This window comes from Lontra canadensis, unplaced genomic scaffold, assembly GCF_010015895.1.
Source record: "Lontra canadensis isolate GAN:19392208 unplaced genomic scaffold, GSC_riverotter_1.0 scaffold19, whole genome shotgun sequence".
Classification (NCBI taxonomy): domain Eukaryota; kingdom Metazoa; phylum Chordata; class Mammalia; order Carnivora; family Mustelidae; genus Lontra; species Lontra canadensis.
This window is the reverse complement of record NW_022631013.1, coordinates 24,786,592-24,812,806: the sequence shown is the minus strand read 5'-3', so window position 1 is coordinate 24,812,806 and position 26,215 is coordinate 24,786,592. Positions and strand designations below refer to the sequence as shown.

Genomic DNA, 26,215 nt, shown 5'->3' with positions numbered 1-26,215 from the left:
AGAGCAGTTGCAAAAAGTGCTCTAGATGCTTTCTCTGGTATATCACCTTAGGTAAGAGTCCCTGGCAATGCTGAGGTTCTGAAAATTGTTTCTCAAAATGATTCATGCCGCAACCACATGGCTCTTGCAAAGTTTTTGTCTACTTAGGTTCCTCATTTGCAGAAGAGGAAACAGTGTTCAAGAATTTAAGGTTTCCATAATGTCACTCAACTGTAAAGACATTAGCATGCAGACCCGGCTCTCTCAGATCCCAGTACTCATGCTGCCTCTGAGCCATGATACTGCCCACAGTCCATCCGTTAACACTCATTGCACGGTCATTATCCATCAAAGAAATGATCCAGAAATATGTTGCTGCTCTTTCCAGGTTATATTTAAGGTGAACTGTTGCTTCTGAGTTGTAGTTTAGCATCCCATATGTTTGGTTCTGTGGGGTCTGTACAAGGTTTGGTGCGTACTAAATGTTAGATGACTAGCCAGTGTGAGCAATTTGAGAATGATGGCCCAAGCTACAGAAAACCAGACTCAGGGAAATTATGATATGCCATGTAGTATGCTAAATGCTGGTGGTCGTAAGATTGATATATCTTATCATATATATATATGCACATGTATATATGTATGTATGTATAGTCATTGATTGCAGTTATTGGCATGAATTCTATTCATGAATCCTAGTTCTGTCACTTACTGTGTTTTTCTGGGCAAGTTCTTTGACCTCTGTGGACCTCAGTTTTCTAGTCTATACATTGGGCTTAATCATAGCAGGATGGTCATAAAAATAAAATAAGTTAATGTGTGCAGAAAGCTTGGTAGGATGCTTGGCTTATAGTAAGTGCTTGATGAATTTGAATTATTAGACTCTCTACCTGTGTGGTTCTCAATAGGGAGCGATTTTGCTCCCCATGGGATTTTTGGCAATGTCTAGAGACAATATTAGTTGTCACAGCTGGAAGGAGCTCCTGTCATCTAGTGGCTAGGGGCCAGGAACGCTGCTGAATATTCCACAGTACACTAAACAGTCACCAGCAAGTTCCAAATGCCCATAGTACTGAGCTTGAGAAACCATGTTCTGTAGGGACAAACTGAGTTCATGCTTTAGCATAAGATCAAAAAAGCATTACTATATCTCTTTGTAAAGTTTTAGAGGGAATATCAAAGCCATGTGATTCTACTAGGGTTAAGTTATCTCTTAATTATGATCACTGAAGCATCTTCTGCTCCGGCTGCTACAGATTGCTGTGGCTCCTCCGCCACTTCACTGCCTTTCATGGTTCCGTGCCTTGTCACCTTTGCCTAGAATGTTCCACGTCTTGTCTGTCCATTTCTTGCCAGTACTTCAGGATTCCCAACAAATTCACTTTTCTTATGAAACTTTCCCTTTTATCCCCTCTTCCGTGGATTCGTTGCTGTAGCAGTGAGTTAGAGCTAAAGTCTTTGGTTTTCTTCAGTATCTTCTTTCTGTTAAAACACCATACAGTATGATCATTTTGGGTAAGTTTTTCTTCTTAAATACTCTGTGAATCCCTTTAGGGCAGGATTACATGCATGTCTCTTTCCTTTTTAATAGCCTCTGAGACATGGCACAGGGACTTGGAGTAAACATTAGTAAACTTGGAGTGAAGAATGAATGAGTAAAGAGATAATAAAGCACACTGCATGTTCAGATACTAGAACACAGCATATGGAAACTCTGCTTGGTTCCCAACTTCCTGGGAATTTTCCATTCCTTTTTTGGAGAAGTGAAGGTGAACAAGTCTACTGACCCTGAGAAACACTGGCTTAGAATCAAAGCGGGCCATCTGGAAGGCTGAGTTCAACATAGGAAGTGGCTAATAACACATTTTATCTCTTTCACGTTATCTAATTATTGACATTATTTTCCAAACCTACTCATAAAACTGTGTCACTGGTGTGCTCCTACGTGTTTGTGTGTGTGTGTGTGTGTGCGCGCGCACGCGCGCGTGTGTGTATGTAAAGCTATTTGTATGTATTGATGATTGATGGTTTGGAAAAGGGTTTTAATGCATATAACAGTGCAAGATATAGTATGCCAGGATATTGTGTATTTTTACCATTAAAGCAGTCACTTAACCAGGATATTGTGGATTTTTACCATTCAAGCAAACCATTATTACTGCATGTAGCGTAATGTTAGCAGTTAGGAAAATTTCTCTTAAAACTCGAAATTTAGAAATTTTGTTGGGCACCTGGGTGGCTCAGTCATTAAGCTTCTGCCTTGGGCTCAGGTCATGATCCCGGGGTTCTGGGATCAAGCCCCACATGGGGCTCCACACTTGGGCTCCCTGCTCACGGGAAGCCTGCTTCTCTCTCCCACTGCCCCTACTTCTCTTCCAACTATAGCTGTGTCTCTCTCTGTCGAATGAATCAATAAAATCTTAAAAACTTTTTTGTCAAAATATGGAAGCAGATATATGAAAATATGGACCATGAAACAAGTGATAAGAAAAAATTAATCGAATGCACTTTATATGTGAAATACTGCAAACAACTATAAACATTAATAAAGCAAGTTTATTGTTTTACCATCAATATTTAATTTTTTAAACAAAAAGAGTTGTTTTACTGTTGTATACGTTATTATTCTTAACCTAGAAAATACAGAGAAATAAATTGGAAATCACTAGTATTAATAGATTTATAATGTAACAAGAGAAATACTTCAAAATCAATAAATTTTTATGCAGGAACATTAAATTTAAAAAATCTTATGACATCCCATTCACAGTAATAAAAAATATAAATATATATTTCCTAAGAATAATTGGAAAGAGAATTGTGTGACCCTCATGAAGAACTATAAAATTTCATTGAAACTGATATGCAAATAAGAAGGTCAGCCCTGGCCACCAGCCAACCACACCTGTGTGGTGACCTTAGGTACTCCACACTCCAAAATCCATTTTCTCCATCTTGGATATTTTCGGATGCACCTTGAAATTTTGCTTCTTTGCCTTTTGCTCTTGAATTTTTGTCACATTTTTTTCCTTTTGAGATAATTTTAGTGTTACATGTAGTTTTAAGAAATAATACAGAATGATCCCCTATATAATTTTCCTAGATCCTCCCAGTGATAACATCTTGCAAAATTATCGTGTAGTATCATGCTGCACATATTGACATGGATGCAATCAAGATGGAAACCACAAGGATTCATAATGTGCTCTTTTAGAACCCAGACACTGCCCTTCTGCTCCTAGTTGCCCTCACTTTGACTCTTGAAAATTCTAATCTGTTCTCCATTTCTATAATTTTGTCATCTCAAGAATGTTATGTCATCATTCCCTCAGCAGAGAAAGAGGGATGAGGAGCATTGCCTTATTCCTGCCGAGTGAGCATAGCTATCTATGTCCCTCATTTTGCCCCCACTGACACTGATATGTGAGGGGGATCCTCGTTACTGCTGGATGTGGATGGAATTTTTGGCTCTAGGAAGGTTTCCTTATTGCTCCTTGCATGACCTCCCAGACACTACAAAGAGGACACCTCTTTGCTGCTTGGTGGTGATGAAAGTTCTGACTCTCCATGGGCCAGCTCTGACACCACTCCACAGGGGGTGAGAGAAGACCCTTTGCTACTTCCTGGTGAGTGTGGAAGTGAGACACAACCCTCACCACTGTCACCTCCCTTGGCGTGGAAGATCCACCTCTCTACTCGGCCGTCTCTGATACCACTCTGGCAGGGGTATTGAGGTGCCTTGCTAGAGTTTTGCAAGAGAAAAAATCTAGACTTCCCACTTGGTCTCTGTGCGGTATGGCTACATTGGGCCACAGTTTTTCTGTGGTGTTTGACTGGACTAGAGGAGTTGACTGGTTCTTGTCTTAAAATGTCCTAACTGCCATTTCTTCATCCTTTGGCCAGAGAGAGCAGTATTTTGTTGTTTTGGAGTTTCTGTCCATTCCCATTGGTGTTTTGGATGGCTAACTACTTTGGCCCCAAGTCTGGAATGTGTGAGGAAAAAGGAAGCCCAAGGAATTCACTACCCTGTTGGGCTTTGGTTCTTAAGATCCCTAGCTAGTCTGCCTTTTTATTAGTGTCATTTTATATTTATTTTATATATAATATTCAGGGTTTTTAGTTGTACTTACCAGGAAGACTAAGAAAAAGTACATCTACTCCATCTTCTCAGAAACAGATTCTTCTACTTTTTGTGTCATCATGTCTTCTCTGGTGACAGATTTTTCCATGTTGGGTTTATCCATTCAACAGTGATATTGCTTTCTATCTGTTAACTTAACTAGGCGTACCTTTTGTGGAAGCAGTGATGTCTCTTTTTCTCACATCTTATGCCCAATGATAACTTTTATTTCTATTGAAACCAAAAGTAAAATGGAAAAAAATAACTAATGACCAATAAATAAAGGATAACAGTTTTAGAAAAAGTTATGAAATTTTGATTTTTTGCAAGTAGGCAAAAAAAAATCATTCATCATAACTCAAAGTTCTGAAACGATCCTTACATATAGGGAAAAATGGGAGTGGCAGAATCAACATGTGTTTGAGAATGAAATGTTATTGTCCTTCAAAATAATTCTCCAGAAGTCACCCAGAGTGATCTTGTCACATACCTTAACTTGAGCATTTTCCCTGTTCTCACTGTTTTAAGGATAAACTCCTAGCTTTTGAATGTGGCCTATCCAGTCTTCGTGGTTTTGGCACCCACTTACTTTTCTAGCCTCACCCGTCTATACTCCAGCCAGAGTGAATGCTAGTGTTTTCAAGCATGCTCTCTCCTGCCTCTGGGCCCGCACGTGTTGGTCCCTCTGTTTTGAATGCCATCCCCCTACGCGTACACTTCTCACTTCTGTGCATGGTTCTGGTCTCACTCTGAAATCACTTTGACCGACTGCTTCATGTCTAGGTAATGTCTCTCTTATGCGTTCTCACATAACATGGTGCTCTGCCCCTTTAAATCATCTGTGTAAGACTACAATGTCTGTCAGGGTACAGGTGGAACTCTGTCTTATTCTCTATCCCCAGTATCCTGTTACCTGTCATATCCTTCCCATCCCTGCAGAGGGTTGTGAAATTTTAGTGTTACAACTAGGTGGTTACAAACATGATCACCCATGGTATCGTAATGGAAAAACCAGTTCTTTAATTGGTTATATAATGTAGAGAAGGGCAGACAGTGTCAGAGCCAGTAGTAATTACCAGAATTCTCTTCCAAGGATTCTCACTTGATCCTTTGCACCACACCCTACATTAATGGGTGAAATGGGAGAAAGGTGGTGACATGGTGAAATTTAATGTGTTGAAAGCATTGCAGTGGCCAGAGTGAAATACTTAGAATTTTATTTACATATGGATTATTCAGAAAACAATCCAAACATTTTAATGTGGGAAGATAGAAGGAAAACATTGCTAGATGAGTGGACTACTTCGAAGTGCAGTAGACAAGACCACACAGATATCAGAATGAATGCCAGGTGAAACAGCTCATTCTAAATGGGAGTTTATGGAAACTACAGGAGGAAGTCATTTAACTCTATCCATTGACTCTTTTAATTATCGAGTATCTTTCGGGTATTTTGGAAGATATGATTGTTGCCCAGTACTTGCCTTAAAGTAGCTTATTATGAAATGGAGCCATCTAATAACTATTCAGAAGTCAGAATGTGTGTCATGAACAAAGCATTATGGTTAATCCAGTTCTAAGTAACTGAAATTAAATGAAAATTAAAATGATCCAACATATATGTTATACAAAATGCTGTAGCTTTTCTAAAAATATTTACTATTGGTTATGGAGGTGATGGGATTGCCCTGGGTATGAATGACAGGATTTGAATGACAGTTATAAATAGGAGATACCACTGTGCAGAACAGAATGTCCTGTGATGGATATTAGCAGTAGCTTGTATGGATGCGTGAATGAGCTAAATCTATGAACATAGTGGCATTCTGGGCCAGAAAGTTTGGGAGTAGGAACTAGATTGTACTAGGACTTGAATTCCAGGCTGCAGAGATGGCCTTTGGTTAACTGCTCACTGCAGGCCTTTGGAGATTTCTGAGCAGGAAAGTGGCGTGATTGATTGAAGCTATGTTAGAGGGATATTAATTTGGAATCTGTGAACAGAAATCACCAAATGTGGAGTAACCTAGAAGAAGAGTTACACATATGGAGGTTACAGAATCAATCAAGTCATAAAATAATAAGGTCCTAGATTAGTGTAACAACAGTGGGCATGGAAAACATCACATATCCACATTTCCAAACTCCCAAAGACCTTAAAGTCTTACTGAAGTGAGGTAGAGACGATGAGGGAGGGAGAATATCGAAGGCAAGTATGGCCTAAGACTTGACTCATAACTTAACACTCCTTGTAAGACCGCAGGGAAATGAAGTTGACAACAAACACCAAACCATACTCAGAATTTTTCTGCCTTTCTTTCTGCCAAGGTTGTTCTTAGATCCAAAGTGTGCAATTTCTCTCTTTCCTTAGGACGGACTAATTTTCAGCAGTTATGCATTAGTACAGTTGTAAACATGGTTAAGATACTGGATTGGTGAATAGCTACTGCCTTAAGTCTCTTGAAAGTTCCCGTACTGATCTGAGCCCTTTTCCAGGCTTGCCAGCATCTGCCCCATCGCCCAGCACCTGTAGAGGTAATACCTAGTAGACAAGTGGGCCGGTAGAATTCTGCCTCATCTTACAGCTGATGTCTGTTGTTATTGATCAACAATCATGACATTCTGAGTTGTAATATTTTGAATAGTACTCTTACCATGGATGGAGTTTTCTCCCAGAAGGTTCTCAAGTTTTTCAAGCAATAGACCTATACATGTCTGAATCTCAGGGACAGATCCACACTAGGTTCAAGCTGAGCTCTGTTGCACTGAAATGCATAGGATTTCACATTTAAGTAATTGATTAATTGGTTATTTTATTTTATTTTTACTTTTACAAGAGAACACATCTGCATCTTTATTTATTCACTTTTCATTAAGTTTAAATCCTTGAGGAGTACAACATCACATGGATTCTGTGGCCAATGCCCTCAGCAAGGAGGTTGCTTCGGAATTTGTCACGAACCATGCCACTGTTTCCATGAGCACAAGTTACTTTTCCCCAGATTACTCTGGTTTTTTTGTTTTGTTTTGTTTTTGTTTTCCACCAGGAGTCACTGTGTTGTTCTTTGTTTCATATATAGAAGCGCATCTCTTGCCTAGATAGAATTAAGGTTCATCTCAAGCATAAACACCTTCAATTTTAAGGAGAGCCATATGTTCCCTCTGGTTCCAGAAACCCCACTTGTAGCCAGCAAAAATGGCCTTGGACCGTGACCTTCCAGACATTTTTGTCATTTTTAGGAGTCCTGTTTGCAGTAGGCCTCCACAGGCTCCAAAATGGCCTGATTAACTGGTAATTTTAAAAACTATTAATACCCAGTATTAGTGAGGTTACAATAAGATACATACTTTTAGTCCAAATAATGGAAATATAAAGTAATTTGGCAATAGGCTAATGAGTTTGAAAAGTTAATGTTATTATGCTTAAGAAAAAAAATTCAATGGATAAAAGAAATAAGGGAACAGGGAAAGTTGTTTATAATTATAAAAAATTGGAATCTGCTTCCCAATGTGGTTTATCTTACGGTAAATTTTATTTTCTTCTTTATACGATTCTGAGTTATTGGCTATTTGAGAAAGAATAAACAAGGTTAAAGATAATGTTAAAATCTCCAGTGGCCTCTCCTAAAAGTACTTGCCCACAAAATTTTTGTTGTAAAACTTAGGATGATCTCACATTTCTTATCCAGACAGTAAACACCTTAGAACAATTAAGAACATGGAGTTTTCAACAAAAAAGGCTTTGCCTAAGTATTCTGTACTTAGCCAGGTTGTCTGTCTGTCTCTCTCTCTCTGACATATATTAATTCTTAGCAATATAATAATTTCTTTGCTGCTGCGTTCTCTTTCAGATAGGGTCTCTAGGATTTTATCTTTTGGTTTTTGATAGACTTGTCCTGATCCATCAGTAATCTCCTTTCCAATCTGAGCAGAAGCTTCTCTTTGCAGCATGGCATCCTGCGGCCAGTGGTCCATTTGCTGAGCTGGCACCACTCAGTTGCTCAAATTCACCATTTTGTCCAAATACACTGTCCTTCAGCCAAACAAGCTAACCGATCGCCGGAAGTTTGACAGGATGCTAATTCATTTACCACAGATTCAGCTGCGCAGTATCCAAGGCAGTTAAAAGCCTCCTTATCTAATTCGTGAATGAACACGGAAAGGATCTTGGCTGTCTCGTAAAAGCAAATTTCCTGGTATGCATGCCCATGTGCTTGTCTTGTCATTGTGAAAATACTAGCTCGGTGTCTGGGAAACCTGGTTCTCTTCTAGGGCAGTGAATCCCTGTGCTCAAAATCCTAGCACAACTATGTGTAGGGACAGATTCCTTGTTCAGATCAAATCCCTAATGCTGAGAAGGGACCTGATGTTGTAAGAATAAAGAACCTTTCTCTGGGGGCCCAGGCACTTGCTTGGTGCCCTTCCTACATGGAACAGAAGCTAGGGCTTTTGAGTCGCATGACTCTTGAATGGCATGGTAATCTACCCAAATGGGCACCCTTAGAATTGCGTAGTAAAGAGCCTGAATGCAGCAGAAACAGCAACCTTACTCCTGTAGCCTTCAGATGAATTTATTAACCTTTAAAGATGAATTGTGCAAGGAAAAAAGGCTCTTAATACTTACCAAATTTTAAAAAATCAAACTTAGGTTATGTATATGAAGGAATTATATCAAGTGTTTGTTACTCTGTATGTTATTTATATTAGCTAAAATAGTCACCTAACAAATTAATATTTAGTGGGTAAGACAGATTAGAGAGAATGGAGGCTTCTTTGTATTTTCCAATTTCCAAACTAGGTTTGATGCTTTCATTTATTTCAGTCAAAGAATTACACTGTCAGCTGAAGAAAAATCTAACATTAGCACATCATGAGAGCTTCAGGAATCACACTTCCAGTAATAGTAGCTGATAACCGCCAAGATGTTTCTGAAAAGAGAAAGTACTTATTTTACCAACAACTAAAAGAGCAATTAAGAAATAATATTTGGGACATTTCCAGGAAGGAACCATTTCATATTGAAAGAAAAGAACATACCCCGGCCCTTTACCATCACTTATGAAACTTGCTCAAACCACAGTTTTGTTTCGTCTTTTCAACTTTTCCTTGGTTTTAGATGAGGAATTCTCCCCCTGGGATATCAAAGAAGTTGATTACACCTCTCCCACTAGAATTGTGCAATGCCTTTAAATAGTTTTCCTGAAGTCTGTTTTCCATTATCATTATGAATTTCACAATACATTTCCAAATGTACTTTTGGATATTTTTATCCAAAACACTGTTCTCCAGTGTTGTCAGCTCTCAATTATTCAAACCATTTTGGAGGGTAATATTGTTAAGATGACTTCCTTTTTATGTAATATTTTAAAAATAAATCATAAAATCTGTAAACAGAATCTGACTGCTCATATGGAAGTTTCCTTTAACTTACTTTCTAGTATTATTCTATTTATGGAAACATCAAATGTTAGCATTGAAATGGTCATAGTCCTCATTAGTTGTAACTCGTGCATTTTGTAGGAAGAGAAAAGAAAGTCGCTTGCCACTGACCGCAAAGCCCGTCAGTAGAAGAGCCAAGGTTGCAACTCGGTTGTCTTGACCCCAAGTGCAGTGTCCTTTTGCTTCACCCAGTTGTTATTCTCTCTGACTTTAGTCCTCCCTCCACATTAAACCCACCGCCCCCTTCCAACACAGCTTGTTTTTCCTTGCCCTCCTTTGATTGAGTGACTATTGGTCAGGAAATGGGATGGCTAATGACTAGGTCACATCATTGGAAGACTCTCAGAACAGGCAAGAGCAGGTTGCCCCTGAGAGAGAGAGACAGGTGCATGTGTTCCATTCAGTGGGACATGTGCCAGAGCAGAGGTAAGGGTAATGTACTCCGGGGGCTCAGAAACGTAGCCACCAAAATCTGAAAAAGTTGGAGGAGCTTTGGAGAATGAATTAGCCTTGAAGGATGCTGGAGGTTCACTCAGACAAAGGAAAGCACGTGCAAAAGCAGAAGCTAAGTGGAAGAAAGAGAGGTAATATCTACCAAGCACTACAGCATCAACCAGGCCTCTAGGAAGGAAGTATAATTATCTCTTTTATTGTCGAGAAAGTTAAGATTAGCTGGGGACCTTATTCTGAAATTTACTGAATGCTAACTACATGTCAGATAGTGTTGCTTTACTCACATTATTTCAGTTAATCTGAACAATAAAATTTATAATGGAGGTACTGCTCATATTACACACAAAGGAACCACGTCTCAGAGAAACGAAGTTGTTGTTCAAACTCCCAAGTCCAGTACATTGATGGGGGCGGGGAGGGGGGAGGCTAGTGCAAAACTAGGCTGTCCTTGATTCTGAAGCAGGTTCTAACCAGAATATGGAATTCATGGGTCCTTTATAGCAGGCATACAGGAAGGTTGCAGACGGAGCAAAGATGTCCTTATATGTCAGAGTGAAGAGAGTGGGCCTCGTCCTTCTGGTATAGTTTTTAAGTAGAAAGTTATTTGATCGGATTTATATTTTAGGAAGATGTTGAGGCAGTAACATTCATGGTGGAATGGAGTAGAGTTGGAGGCTGAGGAACCAGTAAAGGACTTTGTAAGAACCTGGATGAGAGATCGTAGGTCCAGATCTAAGACAGGGCAATGCTGATGGAGGGAGGAGGAGAAATGCAGAGGATTTTTAAGGAATAAAATCCAAACAGCATGGTTTTCATTTGGATTTTTGGAAGAGATAGAGGGAGAAAGAGGAATCAAAATGATCTCTGAGGTGAGAGAACCAGTAACGGTGACATGAAATATAACATCTGTGACAATGACTTTCTTTTGCATGTAATTTTAATTTACTTTTAATTGTTTTTGCACAATACCTATTCAGCCTAGCAAAACTAGAAAATGGAGATCAACAAAAATGAACCTGAAAGTCTCATAATTCTATCATGCATATATAGCCTTAAAGATCATTTCCTTGAAGTCTTATATATGTATTTTTTAGCCAAAAAGGATCACATAATACATAATGGTGTTTGAGACATGCTTTTTTATTTTTCACTCAACTACATAATTTGGATGATTTTCTGTGTTAAGAATTGTATTTTTATGGCTAGTATTCCACCGGATGATGTGTCATAAGAATTTAACAAACTCCCCATCTCTTGACATTTGTGTTATAGCCAGTGCTGAGCGTGTAATGATAAACAACAATTATACATACATATTTACTAACCTTTACTTGGGTCAACTTCTTAGAAGTGAAATGCTTTGCTAAAAGGAAAGCTCCTTTTGGGGCTTTTGATGTCTACCCTCCAGTTGTCCTAGAGGAATAGAACCTGTTTGCTTACCTGCTTACTGGCAATCAGTGGTATTAACATGCTTTGAAAATTCTGCCATATTAGAGGTGCCTGGGTGGCTCAGTGGGTTAAATCCTCTGCCTTCAGCTCAGGTCATGATCCTAGGGTCCTGGGATTGAGCCCCAATCAGCCTCTCTGCTCCGAGGGGAGCCTGCTTTCTCTTCTCTCTCTGCCTGCCTCTCTGCCTGCTTGTGATCTCTGTCTGTCAAATAAATAAATAAAATCTTTAAAAAAAAATTCTGCCAAATTAAAAAGTAGCTATCACTTTGCATTTCTTTATCATGAGTGAGGTTAAACTGTTTATTCTGTGACTATTGGTTATTTTCATTTTTTCTGTAGGAAATTTCTAGTTCTCATTCTTTGTCAACTTTTTTATTGGAGTATTCATTTCTTTTTCATGCTTTGGAAAAAGCTCTTTATGTATCTGATTTTTATTTCTCCTTAAGGTAATAATATATAAATTTTAAAAAATATTTAGAGTATCTTTGTACATCCACTTATTTTTACCTGTGAGTCGGCTTATTTTAGGTGTGTATCTTATCAACAGGATTAAATTAACCCATGGTTATTATTTATTATAGATGATATCTTTGGGTTTTCTTATATTAGTTTATGATTTTTAAAAAGATTTTCTTTATTTACTTATTTGAGAGAGAGAATGCTTGAGTGAACAAAGTGGGCAGAGGGAGAGGGGGAAGCAGGCTCCCTACTGAGCAGGGAGCCTGATTCGGGGCTTGATCCCAGGACCCTGGAATCATGACCTGAGCTGAAGGCAGAGGCTTAACCAACTGAGCCACCCACGTGCCCCAGTTGATGCTGTTTTGTTTTTCATTCTTTTTGCTATTTCTTTTATTTTCCCAATGTTTTTCTGTCTTCATTCTTTGGGATTTGTTCCTCTTCCACCGATATGGAGGTTACATATTCTTTTTCTAGTCATAGTTATTTGTGTTTTTTTTAATGTACAAATGTGACCCTCAGTTTTTCTTTCATTTTTATCATATTGATGTATATAAAAAGAAATGAGAACTTTCCCTTGTTCTCTTCCCATTCATCTCCCAACTTTTTTATATTGTGCAAAGCTTATTTTCTTCTTTCGATCACATCTTTCTTTTTAAGAAGGAAACTTACTTGATTTTTTTTCATTTTTGCAATTTTAGCAAGATGTATAGCAATATACTATATGTCCTCCTAGTTTCTTAAGCTCAAGCAGTTTATTAAAAACCATTTCTTCCCATACTTGTGTTTTTAATTTTGATTTCTTTTCAGTCAGTAAAATGCATCTTTATTTCCAGGAGCCATGCATATCCTTCAATGGCTTTCTTTCTTTCTTTTTTTTAAGATTTTATTTATTTGACAGAGAGAGAGACACAGCAAGAGAGGGAACACAAGCAAGGGGAGTGGGAGAGGGAGAAGCAGGCTTCCCGCTGAGCAGGGAGCCCTATGCAGGCCTCAATCCCAGGACCCTGGGATCATGCCCTGAGCCCGAGGCAGACGCTTAACAACTGAGCCACCCAGGCACCCCTTCAATGGCTTTCTCTTCCTCATATTTACCAATAGCTTGCCCAGATACAGGATTTAGGGTTCATAATAATTTTTCCACATACCTATATATCTTACTTCCATTCTTTCTCCTGCCATTTATTTTTGCACAGGAGAAATGAAATATTAATTTGATTTTCCCATTTATAAATATTTTGGTTTTCTTTCCTAGATGATTGCTTTTCCTTTATCCTGGGTGTCAAATCACTTTTTATTAATTTTGCCTAAACTTGATGAGGTTTTTTTTTTCCAAATCTTCAAGTAAGGAATATATTCTTGCGTTACTATCACAACTAGTACTTTTCCTAGGTCTACTCAGTTCTGTTGTTCTGGAATTTTATGGCTTCTTTTTACTGTCTCAAAAGACAAGTTTAATTTTGTTGTTACAATTTGTATTTTCTTCTCCATCTGTGTGTTTATCTTAATCATTTTCTCTTATAGCTGCTAACTTCTGTTTAAAGGAGACCACACTGTCTTCCATCTTCTTGAGGATCTGCGCAAATATTTACTGAACTTTTGCTAGAAATACTCAACAATATGAATAATTCAATGATAATTAAGTATTTAATACTGTGATACTTTAATGCAATGTTCTATTTCTGCTGAAGTATTTTTCCTGCCTGCTTAGTCTCAAAAATGCTGTTAATTATCAATTCATGTATCATTAATTCATATGAAATGGACTTCCCCAGCTTGCCCATCTGGGACATACAAACCAGAAGGTTCTCCAGGAGGAATCGGCACTTGCCTTCCATGTCCTGATGAAAATCATACTTCTCCACCTGGAAGTACATCTCCAGAAGACTGTGTCTGCAAGGAGGGATATCGGGCGTCTGGCCAGACCTGTGAAGGTAAGTCTCCCACATCTGGCAGATAGGAAATATAAAAGCTGATCTCTTTGAGTTGAATGATGCTGATGTTTCCATCTAATTCATTTTAAGTGATCTTTAATATTCATTTCTCTAATCTTAGGAGAAGTTCTCTGTTTTTATTAAGTAGCATTTCTTATCATTGCACACATCTGTAATCTTGCTCCAGAGAAACTGGATCCAAGACCCTAGGAGTGATAGAACCATAAAACCAGAGATTTAGTACTTGAAAAAGATCTCATATGAACTTAAAAGCCACAAATTTAACAACAGTTTGGTAACAAATGAGCTGGTTTTGGCTCTGGCGATATTTAAATCCATTTAAAGAGAATATTTTTGTGATATGGTATCTTGATAGTATTCATATCAAAAGTTAAATTGATTTAATTAACCTGTAACATGTACAAGAGGCTGTGGAATCTGTAGCAGATGTACTTTGTTGGACTTATTCCTTGTTTCATGCCACCTTAATTAAGAAGGAAAATAAACAATGACATACGAATATCAAGAACTAGAAAATCTCATATCCACATAGATATCAAAATAAAACATTTTAAAGCTTAAAAAAGACTCTTTAGTCTGTTTAAAAAGTTTAATTGGAAGTAAATACATACCTAATAGGAGTGAGATGTAAGGGTTCTTCCAAATATGCACTTAGAAATTGAAATGCTGTAAATAGAAATGATGTGGGTAATTTCACTGTGTGTCTAAAGTGTCCTCTTAAACAAACAAAGAAAAGGAGACTGCTTCAAAGGCTTATTTTGCTTTTTTATTTTCTTTCTCTGAATGTTAGTTGTCCATTGCCCTGCCCTGAGGCCTCCTGAAAACGGTTACTTTATCCAGAACACTTGTAACAACCACTTCAATGCAGCCTGTGGGGTCCGATGTCACCCTGGATTTGACCTCGTGGGAAGCAGCATCCTCTTGTGTCTACCCAGTGGTTTGTGGTCCGGTTCAGAGAGCTCCTGCAGAGGTATGCAAACTGCCGGTTCACATTGTTTATTGATTGCCTTGCTTGATTTCCTTGACTTAAATTTTAATGGACCAGTGAAGTTCTTTGTTTCTTTTAATTTCATAGACCACAGACCACAGGAAGAAAAGATTATAGGACATCTGAAATCAGAACTACCAAGTTCAATTGACCACATCATCATAAACTATCCCCTTTATGTTTCTTTTATGAACAAGCAAAGAGCAAAGAAAGGCCCTTCCTGGGAAGGAAATGTACAGGTTATCCAAACCTCAGATTTTAAGCAGCCAAGGCAGGGTGCCAAGGAGAGTTTTGGAATGCTTGGAATGGGGGCTTTGATGACTAATGTCATTGGAGGACTGGGAACCACACCACGGTCCCGGAACAGGATTGGTGAGCTGAATTGTATGTCTCCAGCCATTGCTCGGATTAGACAGTGTGCTATAGAAAGTGGGAATTTGCTAAAATGAGATCCCAAAGAGCCTAGTCAGCCCAACAGAAACGGGGACATATGGTACCTCAAGTAGAACCTAGGGCTCTCACATCGAAAAAAGAGAAAAAACAGATGGAACAATACGTTAGTTTACCTTCACTCTTGCCATCTCCAAGATCTCTTTTCCTACTTCTTAGAACTATTGCATACTCAAAACTTCCTAAGGTTTCTTTCTTTCTTTTTTTTTTTTTTTAATGAGTCCAGTTTTTTTTTTTTTAATATTTATTTATTTGAGAGAGAATGAGAGAGAGCAAGTGGGGAAGAGGCAGAGGGAAAGAATTTCAAGCAGACTCCCTGCTGAGTGCAGAGCCCAATGCTGGGCTTGATCTCATGACCTGAGATCATGACCTGAGCTGAAACCAAGAGTTAGACACCCAACTGACTGAGCCACCCAGGTTTCACAAGTAGGGTTGGGAGAGAGAGGTATCTAAGAAAAGAGGGGAGTAAGCCTAAGGACTTGAGAATCTCTTCCCATCAAGCTTCTGAATACAGTATTTATCCCCTGCCTAGAGTTTCCAGATGAAACACAGAACGCCCAGTGAGATGCGGGTTTTAGATACACAACAATTTTTAGTATAACTAAGTCCCATATAAGGTGTGGGATTTACTTATACTAAAAATGAGGTGTTGATTTTCTAAAACTCAAATTTACCTGGATCTCCTTATTTGTTTGTTTGTCTTGCTAAAATATGGCAATCTCACCCCCACCACATCCCACAGGCATCTTTTGGTACTACACTTTGGGATTTGATTTCTCCAGGATCCCACATCACATAGCTCCCTGGAGTATGGTGAGGAGTTTCCTCTTGGCTCTTGTACCCATAAGGGAAGGCGACCCACTCAGGCTCTGAGGTCATTTGTGAGCCCAGGAGCCCACCACTGTGGTGATCAGCTGCCGACACTGAACCCATCCATTCATATGAATCTGCTTAACTTAGGTCCCAACCCATATCCTTCTCTGTATCTACAAAAAAAGAAGAAATCAGCAAAATTATACAAGGGGGGCCTGAAAGAAAAGGGGAACAAATGGAATCACAGTGCTAAATAAGGCCAGGATGCCAAGAAATGGGAGAAATCTGAAAACAAAAGGATTTCTGGAGGGAAAAAAAATAAAAAGGTTACAAACACAATGACTGGACATAAAGCCAAATTAATAAGTCAGGAAACCAACTCAAGAAACTTCTAAAAGTAGAGCAGAATTTCAAAGATTAAAAAAATGTGAAGGAATAAGGTGAATGAGAATCATCCCAGGCAATAGACTCTTCTCAGATTAGGAATCCAGAGAGAGAATGGAGTGAAGGAGGGTATATCCTCAAGCTGAAATCTTGAAAATACACACAACTAACATCTTTGATATTCAGCTTAACATCACTTAATGAGTGCTAGAAAAAGAATTATTGCAAACAGATCCATGTCTGGAAGTAATCTTAGTGAAATATCTGAATGCCCTGGAAGAATGGAAAATTGTCTCCGCTTCACACTTAGAAATAAATAACACTACCTACAAAGGAAAGAGGATCAGACTTGAGCCTCTTATTAGCCATTGTAGATATGAGAAGATGAGAGTTATGTTGCCAGGATTCTGAGAGAAAAGGATCAGACCCTAGATTTCCAAACTCAGACAAGCTACTTACTGTTCATGTAGGAAGGCCAAGGAAAGACATTTTCAGTCCTGCAGTCTCCAATGGTAAAAAGCCATATGCCATTACCGAAAAAGTGAATCATAGAAAGCCACTTAGATATATTCCTGTAGATATGTCTTATCTCTACCCCTTCTTCCACATACTTCATGGCAGAGGGTGGAAACTATTACATTTTAACTCTCCACTTACTGGCCTTCCAAAGAAGAGTGAGAGAAGCAAGTAGACAACCCCTTTAGGATAAGTTCCGACCCCTGCCTCTTTACCTTCCACAGTCCATACCCTGAGCCTCAGATCCTGCACTAAATCCATAAGAAATGGCCACGTCCTCTCAGGAAGCCATGCTTTTACAGGTTGTTCCCACAGCTCTGAGTGTCTGATAGGCCTGCCTTTGCTCTTGGTCCTTACATACAAACCCTCTGCTGTCATCAAACTTCTCGGCCTGGGTGGGATGACCTCTGACTTCTGTATGCATGTTCACCAATCTGTTCTCCCCTGATTAGAGGCCTTGTGCTATGTGTGTGTCGGGGTCAGTCAGGGAAGCTTGGTCACCCTGAGTGTCACAGGATAAGGGATTTATTTTAGGAATCAGACCTTACACAATTTTGGAAGAACTGGCAAACTGAAGATCTAGAAGAGAAGTTGGAGCATCAGAGGTGTTACTACCAACTCAGCCTGTGAGGCCAAGCCGAATGTGTTAGGAGGTCTAAGAGAAGCTTGTGTAAGCACACCCCGTGGCTCCACAGCCAAGAACCTGGCAGTGATCTTGGAGCCTTCTTAGGTCAACAGAGTTCACAGTTGGGACTTGGAATGGAGGTGAGCAAAGACAAGCTGGAACCCATGGGACTTGTCTACATTTGTCCATCACTGAGTCTGGCTGCAGTGACCACTGCTTCCCTTACTGCTTTCTAAAATCCAGGACAGGTTCATCTTTTGACTAACCCTAACCTGGCATACAGTAAGGGGATTCTGACAGCCTATTTCTCAGCTTAACCACTGTTTTATAATACAACCAACACACTTAACTTTTATTAATCAACTGGTCTATCACCATTGGTCGACTGTTAGTTTTTTATGAGCACAGAATGTATCTTTTCCTGTCAATTCTTGGTTATACCTCTAGTGAATGATCAAGAATGAGAATTTGGCAAATACACATATTGACACATGCACTGATAAGTAGGTGTGTCAGTGGTCTGCCTGTATCGCTTTCCATTATGCATTTTCATTTTTAAAAAACATTCTTGTTCTTATTTATGCAATTTCAGTTGATATTCCAATATAAATAAAATAATTTTAATCAAAAGACAGATGAAATGGGATCATGGCTCTAACTAAAATCCGTTCGTTTCATCCCCAAAGCTGCTGCCTAACTTACCAGCGTACAGAGCTGTCCCAAATGAAGATACTTAATCCCTTCCTCTAGCTCATCTTTAGTCAATTTAGTTACTTGAGATATTGTTCTTTGAAAATATTCTGTATTTCTTTAATTCTAAAACATTTTCCTCTCACATTTTAACATCTCTAAAAACTAAGATGCACCTTAAAATCAGTGGCATTAAGTCTTTTCACAGATAATATTGTTTCTTTATTAGTGGCACATAAAATAATGGTGTGCCTCATAACTGGAGCATCTGGGATTCGGTAAAATATGGCAGCTGCATGGGGATTCACTTCGGTCTCAGGGCGGGTAACATGGAGAAAACAGTGTTTTAGGATCCAATTTAAATCTAATTGTAGGAACAGTACCATTTTAGTTATGTTATCTTTCTCTTGAAAATCTTTCCGAAACTGAAACAGAAATGAAAGATCAGTGTAAGATATAAAGACTTTTATAAATTTCATGTTGCATTGTTAATGTCTTATAGTGTTGAATAATAATAGGCTTTAGTCTTATTCCTCCTTTGTATTCATCATAAAGCATTTATACTCTTTAAAATTTTATCTGAATTATACACTTATTTCTAAACTTGTAAGGATTTTTTTGTGGTTTCCTAATGATGACTCACTAAACCACAACATCATAGAAAATTACATTTTGTGATAGAATTTTTCCTGAGAAAATGCTCCAGACAACGAGAATACTACATTTAACATCAGATTTATTTTATTTTCAGTATAGATACTATTGCAATTTGGAGATTGGCAGGAACTGCTTACCTGGGGGAAAAATCCAATTAGCCTTTAAAATGAGAACCAGAGCAGTTCTCACATTGTCTACCTCTTACTAGACTGTTTTCTTGAAAGAGTAAATTGCTATTTTCTAAAAAGACCAAACAAATATTTAAGGATTGCTTTAACATGGTGTACATCAAGAAACATTTATTGCGAATTTTTCAGCTTGTTGAAATAAAAAAAAATTTTTTTTAACTGAAACTAATAAATAAGCATGTTTCTATTAAAAACATTCTTGGTTGAAAAGGAATATAAGATGTTTAAGCACTAAATAGGAATTCTTGCATACGCTTTGTTTCCCAGAGGAGCAATGAAAGTTTATTAAAACCAGCATTTGAGAAATAATATAATTTGTATGTGCATGAAACACCAACTCTAATTTACTGTCAGTACTCTTGAGAGATGTTGCAAATCCATTTCGTCTTGAGTTGGTGTGATTTTGGCAGCTTATTACATCTAAAAGTAGTTGTTTAATATGATTTTTTGGATCCTATATATTTTGATCATAGGAATTTTTCTGTTCACCTTTTTTATCCAGCGGTCACTTGGCATTCTGCCACATATGGTGGATACACTCAATGAAAGTCAAAATGTGGAAGGCAAATCACTTCTGTGAACCTGATATGCTCAACAATGATTTTACTTATATAATGGACACATTTAATAAAAATCTAGATGTGGAAGGCAAAATACGTCTACTCGTATCTGTCATCAGTAGTTGACTTTGGTCCAAGTCATCCCAGGGATGGAAAGGCTAAGGCTTGTGGTTTAATCTTTAATTTGAGTCTTGAATTTTCTCTAAGAATAATCAATCCTAAATATGTATATTTAATGCACCCAATATTTATGCTTTGCTGACTAATATCATTTGAATGGGTTCCTTCAGAATAGATCCTGCCCGACAGTGACTTCAGCAGAATATGCACTGAACAATTTTCCTAATTTCCTTTCCTCTTATTATAAAGTTAAGCTTTCATCATAAATATATTCTTGATATGAAAAATTCACAAATACAGAAATGTAGAAGAAAAAAATATCATACCCAGAGTCCCCCCAAATTCTTGAGTCCCAAATTATTTTGTTCAAAAATATCTAGAAATTGCCATGTTTTCTTCTGCCCTTTAGTGTTACATAAGTGTTATTGTTGATAATAGAACTTCGTTCTTTTGCAGAGGTTATTTGTGTGTGTGTGTGTTTGCTATGCCTGATGCTTATAGGATTAAATCTGTGAGCAAATGAGTATATGTGAACATCCTTTCACATATCCAACAGGAATGTACTCTCTTTTCCTCTCTGTATCTCGGTTTATGACAGGGATGTACATACCCTCTGACTGAAAGGGTAAATCTCCACAGGGCTCTGCAGCCTCCCTCCCCCCACCTTTCTTCCCTATTCCCCTGTTCCTCCTTTACCTTCCCCTCCCCATTTTTCAGCTTCCCCTCCCTTCTCTGCACTGTCCTTCCCACTACTCCTTTCCCTTTTCTCCACTCCCCTCCTCCTCTTCTACCTACCTTCCCTTTGCCTTCTCTTCCCTTTCTTCTCCTCTTTTCTTATTCTCCCACTTCCTTTCTCCTTTACTCTTTCTGTCCTTCCTCCGATTGGAAATCCTGAACAGAGTGAGTTTAAACTAGAACTGGAGGAAAAGAGGTGTAGAAAGAGTAACTCTTTAGAGATAATTTTCTCTACAGAACATGTGAAAGATTGGAGATCCCAGGAGGGTGTAGAAATTGATGGGGTTGAAGGAGTGACCCAAGGAAGTGAGTGACCCAAGAAGATAGGAGGTTGTTGTCAGAGAGTGAGTTGCTTAGGCTGATGATAGCAAGGCCGAGGGGATAAGACAATGGAAGGGAGGCTGAGATAGGGTGAAGGATATGTTTATTGGGGGAGAGGAGGTAACGAATATAACTCCCGGATACTGGAATGATCATAGAATATATGGAATCAGCAATGTGTGTGTGTATGTGTGTGTGAGAGAAAGAGACAGAGAGAAACAGAGAAAGAAAGAGAGAGAATAATCTTAAAAGAATAAGCGACCCAGAGGTCAGCAGGGAATTGGGGGGGAAGAAAAGATGTTGAGTATTTACTATGACATTTTGTGGGAACGGAAGTGTTTTAGAAAGAAAAGAGGAAGGGTGACGCAAAAATCTGGGAAGTCCCAAGGAGCAAAGAGGACACTTCTCTCACCTGTAGGCCTTGGTATACAGATGGTGAGATTTTGATTAGGATAAGAATGTGAAAGAAAAGTTGGCAAGTGAAGGTTAGGATAGGAGAGGATTTATTGAAGACCGATCATGTATTCCAGAGGGCAGGTGCAAGAGTGTGTGAATTAGATTTGGGTTAGAACTACATGGGGGTGACCCGGGTAGATGAGGGTTAACTTTGGAGCCTTGGGCATCCCAAGAGAGTGTCAGAAACAGGAATATAGGATTGTCATGGTGTTAATTGAGATAGACCCTAAGATAATTTATGGGATTTGGGTTGGCTGGGCAGTGAGGATGATCTTTCTGGGAGAGCTTAGAGCACAGATGCTTCTTGGGGACCTGCAGAGGCAGACAGTCTGAGTGTCCTCTTGGACCTTCTGTGATGTAGTATTGAGTCTGAGGAGTTAGAATTAGCAGTACTAGGAAAATGCATGTTTCTCTAGATACCCTGTGGCACTTCTACTGATGGGGATGAGACTGACTGGGGCACAGGGGGCATTTCCAGGATCAATGGTTTAGTAAATATGCCTGGCTGCTCTCTTATGGTGGTTTTGAAGCTGATAGTTAAAGGAATCATGTCCCCAGTGGTACCAGCTCACTTCTCAGACCAGGGAAATGTGATCCTAGGCCACAAGCTCTACCTCTGAGCAGGGTTGGAGCACATACAAATCATGTGAGCTGACAGAAGGGAGAGATCTTTCCCTAGGAAATTAGCAAAGGAAAAATGAATGGCTACTGGGCACAGGAAATTGGGAATTATGTACAGCTACTGGTATCAAAGATCCGAGTAGTACCGTCCTAAACCAATTAAGAGTTTATTTTTCTCTCATCTAAAAGTAGAAGAGAAGCAGGTAATCCTAACCTAGTTCGCTCCATTGTCATCAGAGACCCAGGCTTCTTTAATTTTTTTGCTCTACCATCTTAGGGCATGATAGTTATCCTATAGGAGTATTCTCTACTTACACTGTAATATGCTAGGGTACTATCCCTCATGTCCATAGTTTAGGACTAAGAAGGAAGAGGAGAGGAAGGCAAAAAGCACTCTCAAGTGAAAGAGTCTCCATTCAAAACTTTTCCAGACATCCCATACAACTTCAGCTCACAGCTCATTGCCTGTCATTTGTTGCAATGGCAGTGGGCAATTGTTACCTTCTAGCTGTGTGTATTCTATGCTGAATAAAACTGGGAAGAATGTTACTGGGTAGGCAACTGGCTGTCTTTGCCACAGCAGCAAAAATGCACAAATAAAACAATCTTAGTGCATAAGTCAAAATTTAGCATCGTGAGCTAGATTTGCAATCAGTGTCTTGGGAGAAAGGGATGAAAAAGCTAAAAGGTCCAGAGTTATGATCAGAGAGTAGGATACTCTCTTTAAGATTGCAGAGGCTGGGCAGCTTTGTGGAGGCTGGGACCATTAAGAGGCCCAGGATATACCCATATATGCATGAGACCTGAGAATGGTTTAATCATGAACCTGAATCCCTGTCTTGGCACAGACTCCTTGTAGCCTTTGGATTCATTCATACAATCCTTGTTGGATTGTAGCCTGGAAAATCACAGCCAAGGCCTAGCCAAGGTTGCAGAGACCTCCATTGTCAGCCACCTCCAATCTACAGATGTCAGCATCCATCTAGGACGAGACTCCTTAGATAGCTTAAATGTCCCACCTAGGCGCAGGGGCCTAGCACAGTGATTTTGCTTGGGCAGAGCATCTGATGAAACACATGCTTTTAAGGGTCCCACACTAGCTCAGAACCTAATGGTGCATTATTTACTATTTGCCATCTTAACAAAAGGCATGTTCTTGCTTTCAATGTGTAGGCATTATTAAACTTACATTTTTTGTGTTTATTTAGTAAAATGTGACCTAGTTATTTTCATTTTATATAGTACGAACATGCCCTCATCTCCGCCAGCCCAAACATGGCCGCATCAGCTGTTCCACTGGGGAAATGTCCTACAAGACAGTGTGTTTGGTTACCTGTGATGAAGGGTACACACTAGAAGGAGGTGCTAAGCTTACATGCCAAGCGAACGCCCAGTGGGATGGCCTAGAACCCCGGTGTGTGGGTAAGTCCTTGAAGGCATGGTGCCTCTGGTGATTATTTCTCTGGCTCTAGGATTTTCCTCTTTTCTGTGAAAACCTGGAACTAAAATTGATTCCTAATGACTATAATGGCTACACCTCCATATATACAGGTGCACAGAGACACAGGTACGTAAACGAATACATTGTTTTATTCCTCTCCACTGGTAAAAAGACTTCTACACCAGGTTCCCATTTTCCAAGTCACTGAAGTTTACAGCTTCAAATAGTGATTTTTTTTTTAAAACTGGGGCCAATTTGGATGGATTTTGTAAACAGCATGCGCTGTGATCCCATACTTTGCTAAATACCGTTACTTTGCCTTGTTGATGAAAGGACAAGATTATGAACCAGTGAATCTTGGCATAGACCGTAACATTCTGTTTCATCGGAAGATTTTTTTGCCTTGTCCTTCATGAAGAGTTGTGACATCTCACTACTGAAATTGGGTCCAGAATGAATAAATTCAGGAGCTTTTCCAGTCTGCTGCTCCTTATACACTGTACAAACAAATACAGCGGTAATAATAATGATGATGATGAGAGGGTCACTGCCATTTAGTGAATCCTTATTGTATGTCACATACAGGATACCTAGGAGTGTGGCAGGTGTATAATTAAATTGATGTAGAAGTGTTGGAGTTCAGAGCCGACAGCCAAGAAAGAATTCTTACGAAGTCTTCAGTGCTACAAGGTGGTTTTATTAAAGCACAGGGATAAGACCCGTGGGCAGAAAGAGCTGCGCTGGGGTTATGAGGGGTGACTGATCATGTACTTTGAATTTGGGAGGGGGTTAGGGAAAACACAGGTCTCCCAGGTATTTTGGAAACAAGGTTTCTAGGAATCTGATGGGACTAGCTATTGTTAGGAAAGGTGATTTATTACTGTTTAATAAAAACTCAGTCATGGGACCCTTCAGATGTGTATCGGGGGCTGTATGCTTGGAGGTGATTGCTAACATATATCATGGGGGGTAGAGATAAAGGGAGTTTCCAAAGGAACTTTTATATATTAAAGTAGACTCACAGAATCCTGGGGTTCAGGCTAAGAATGTCTTTTGCCCTTAGCAAAGTATCAGTACTAGGGCAGCTGAGTTCCTAAAGGAATGTTAACACTCCTAACACTGCGCCTTTCAAGGACTTGTCAGTAGGATGTAGGCAGTGAGGAAATTTAATTTTCCCTTTTGCCTTTGTTTCCCAAATCAAAGTAACCAACTTCTTAAAAGAGGAAAAAGAAGATCTATATGTATGAAATGAGATATGCCAAGACCCGAGATGGGAAACTAGATATTAATTTATAATATCAGTTTCATTTCATATCAGTATCATTTATAATGTCAGTTTCTTCCAAATTAATTTACAGGTTTGTTCTAGTATATCTGGTATTGGATCCATGGTTGATAATAGAGGAAGGTATCACCAGGAAGGCCGTTGAGCTTCCAGGGTCTGGGGGGATTCATTTAGCAGTCCAAGAATTGATCCTCACTGTGCAAGCTCAGAAAAACTATTATCATACTGGGAAGAGATTAATCTCTCCTGGATAGGAGAAGTAAATTTACTATGAAACAAAAATTCAGTTCATTAGCAATGACATACCTACTGGTACCAATACTCTAAGACTTAGGCCCAACAAACTCGGTATTTCCCTGTAGGCGAATGTACAAGAACACCCAAATCAGGAACACATTTAGTTTGCATAAGACCAAAACAAAGGGAGTTCGCTTCTTCAGATATTCCACAGAATTAAGCAAGGTGATGGATCTATCACTATAAAAGAGGTGGCTTTTACAATGGGACAGTAAATCTCAATAAACCTCTTTAGTTGGAATGTTGTCTCCTTAGGCTAGATTTTCTTTGTAAATACAAATGTTTATTCCTGAGAATAACCTCTTTCCCTGGTTCCATGACTGTCCACCTCCTCTGCTGAGGGACCCAGTCTTTCACTAACAATAGTAATGCCTCCAATAAGGTGTTCCTGTTCTCAGTTCTTCTTAAGATTGTTGTGCTCATCTCTCTAATGATTTAAAACATATGCACATCTCGGTGGATTTGTGTAACTATCAAAGGAAATTGCATGTCTCTTTACATTTTATTGGGGAACAACTTACTATAATCCCCAAATTCTGACAACCACCGTAATTACTGTGAAGATTCTGATTTTAAAAAATTGATAGAAGAATAGACAGGTACAAAAGAGAAAAATTTTGAACATGAAGTAAAATGAGAGAGAACTTATTCTCACCACCATAAGACAGATTGTGAACCCACAGTACTTAAAAAATAGGACATGATTTGTACAAGGATGCACAGAACAATGGAGCTACACATGACTAAATATGGTGCAGAAATGAACGTTTGTTTATAGAAGAGTATAACACTCAGTAAAGGAAATTCCAGAAATCAATGGGGGAAAAAACTTATGTAAAAATTAATTTTGACTCCACTACATACATACAAAAAAATCGTTAAATGAAATTGATTAATTAAATCAGGCAAATTAAGGAGTGAAATATAAGAAAAGATGCGGATTTTTATGCAGGAGAACTTTCGAGAATAAAAAGACAATCTGAGTTTTTAATGGAGAAGAATTTCCTAAGAATAAAAGAAAAGAAGAACAGATTTGGATACATAAAGATTTAAATTTCTGTACTTCAGGTGAATTCTTTACATTATTAAAAGGCAACCGGCAAAAAAGAAAGGTTATTTGAAACACATGTAACAGCATCAATGTTATTAATGATTGTTCTTAGCATTTTCTAAAGTATGGAACCAGACAAAAACACTGAAGCATAAAGACTTCCATAGAA

At 38.8% G+C, this 26,215-nt stretch overlaps 1 protein-coding gene and 1 pseudogene across 2 annotated transcripts in view; one reads left to right on the top strand and one right to left on the bottom strand.

Annotated features, from left to right (window-relative positions):
* The window catches only part of SVEP1 (sushi, von Willebrand factor type A, EGF and pentraxin domain containing 1), a 179,184-nt gene that overhangs the window by 40,386 nt on the left and 112,583 nt on the right, over positions 1 to 26,215 (top strand). For both annotated transcript variants that reach the window (XM_032860832.1, XM_032860831.1), the window contains exons 4-6: positions 13,669 to 13,827; positions 14,639 to 14,818; positions 23,215 to 23,394. In XM_032860832.1, the coding sequence (XP_032716723.1) occupies positions 13,669 to 13,827; positions 14,639 to 14,818; positions 23,215 to 23,394 (519 nt within the window). The remainder of the gene's footprint in view (positions 1 to 13,668; positions 13,828 to 14,638; positions 14,819 to 23,214; positions 23,395 to 26,215) is intronic.
* LOC116869502 lies at positions 6,975 to 7,321 on the bottom strand (annotated as a pseudogene).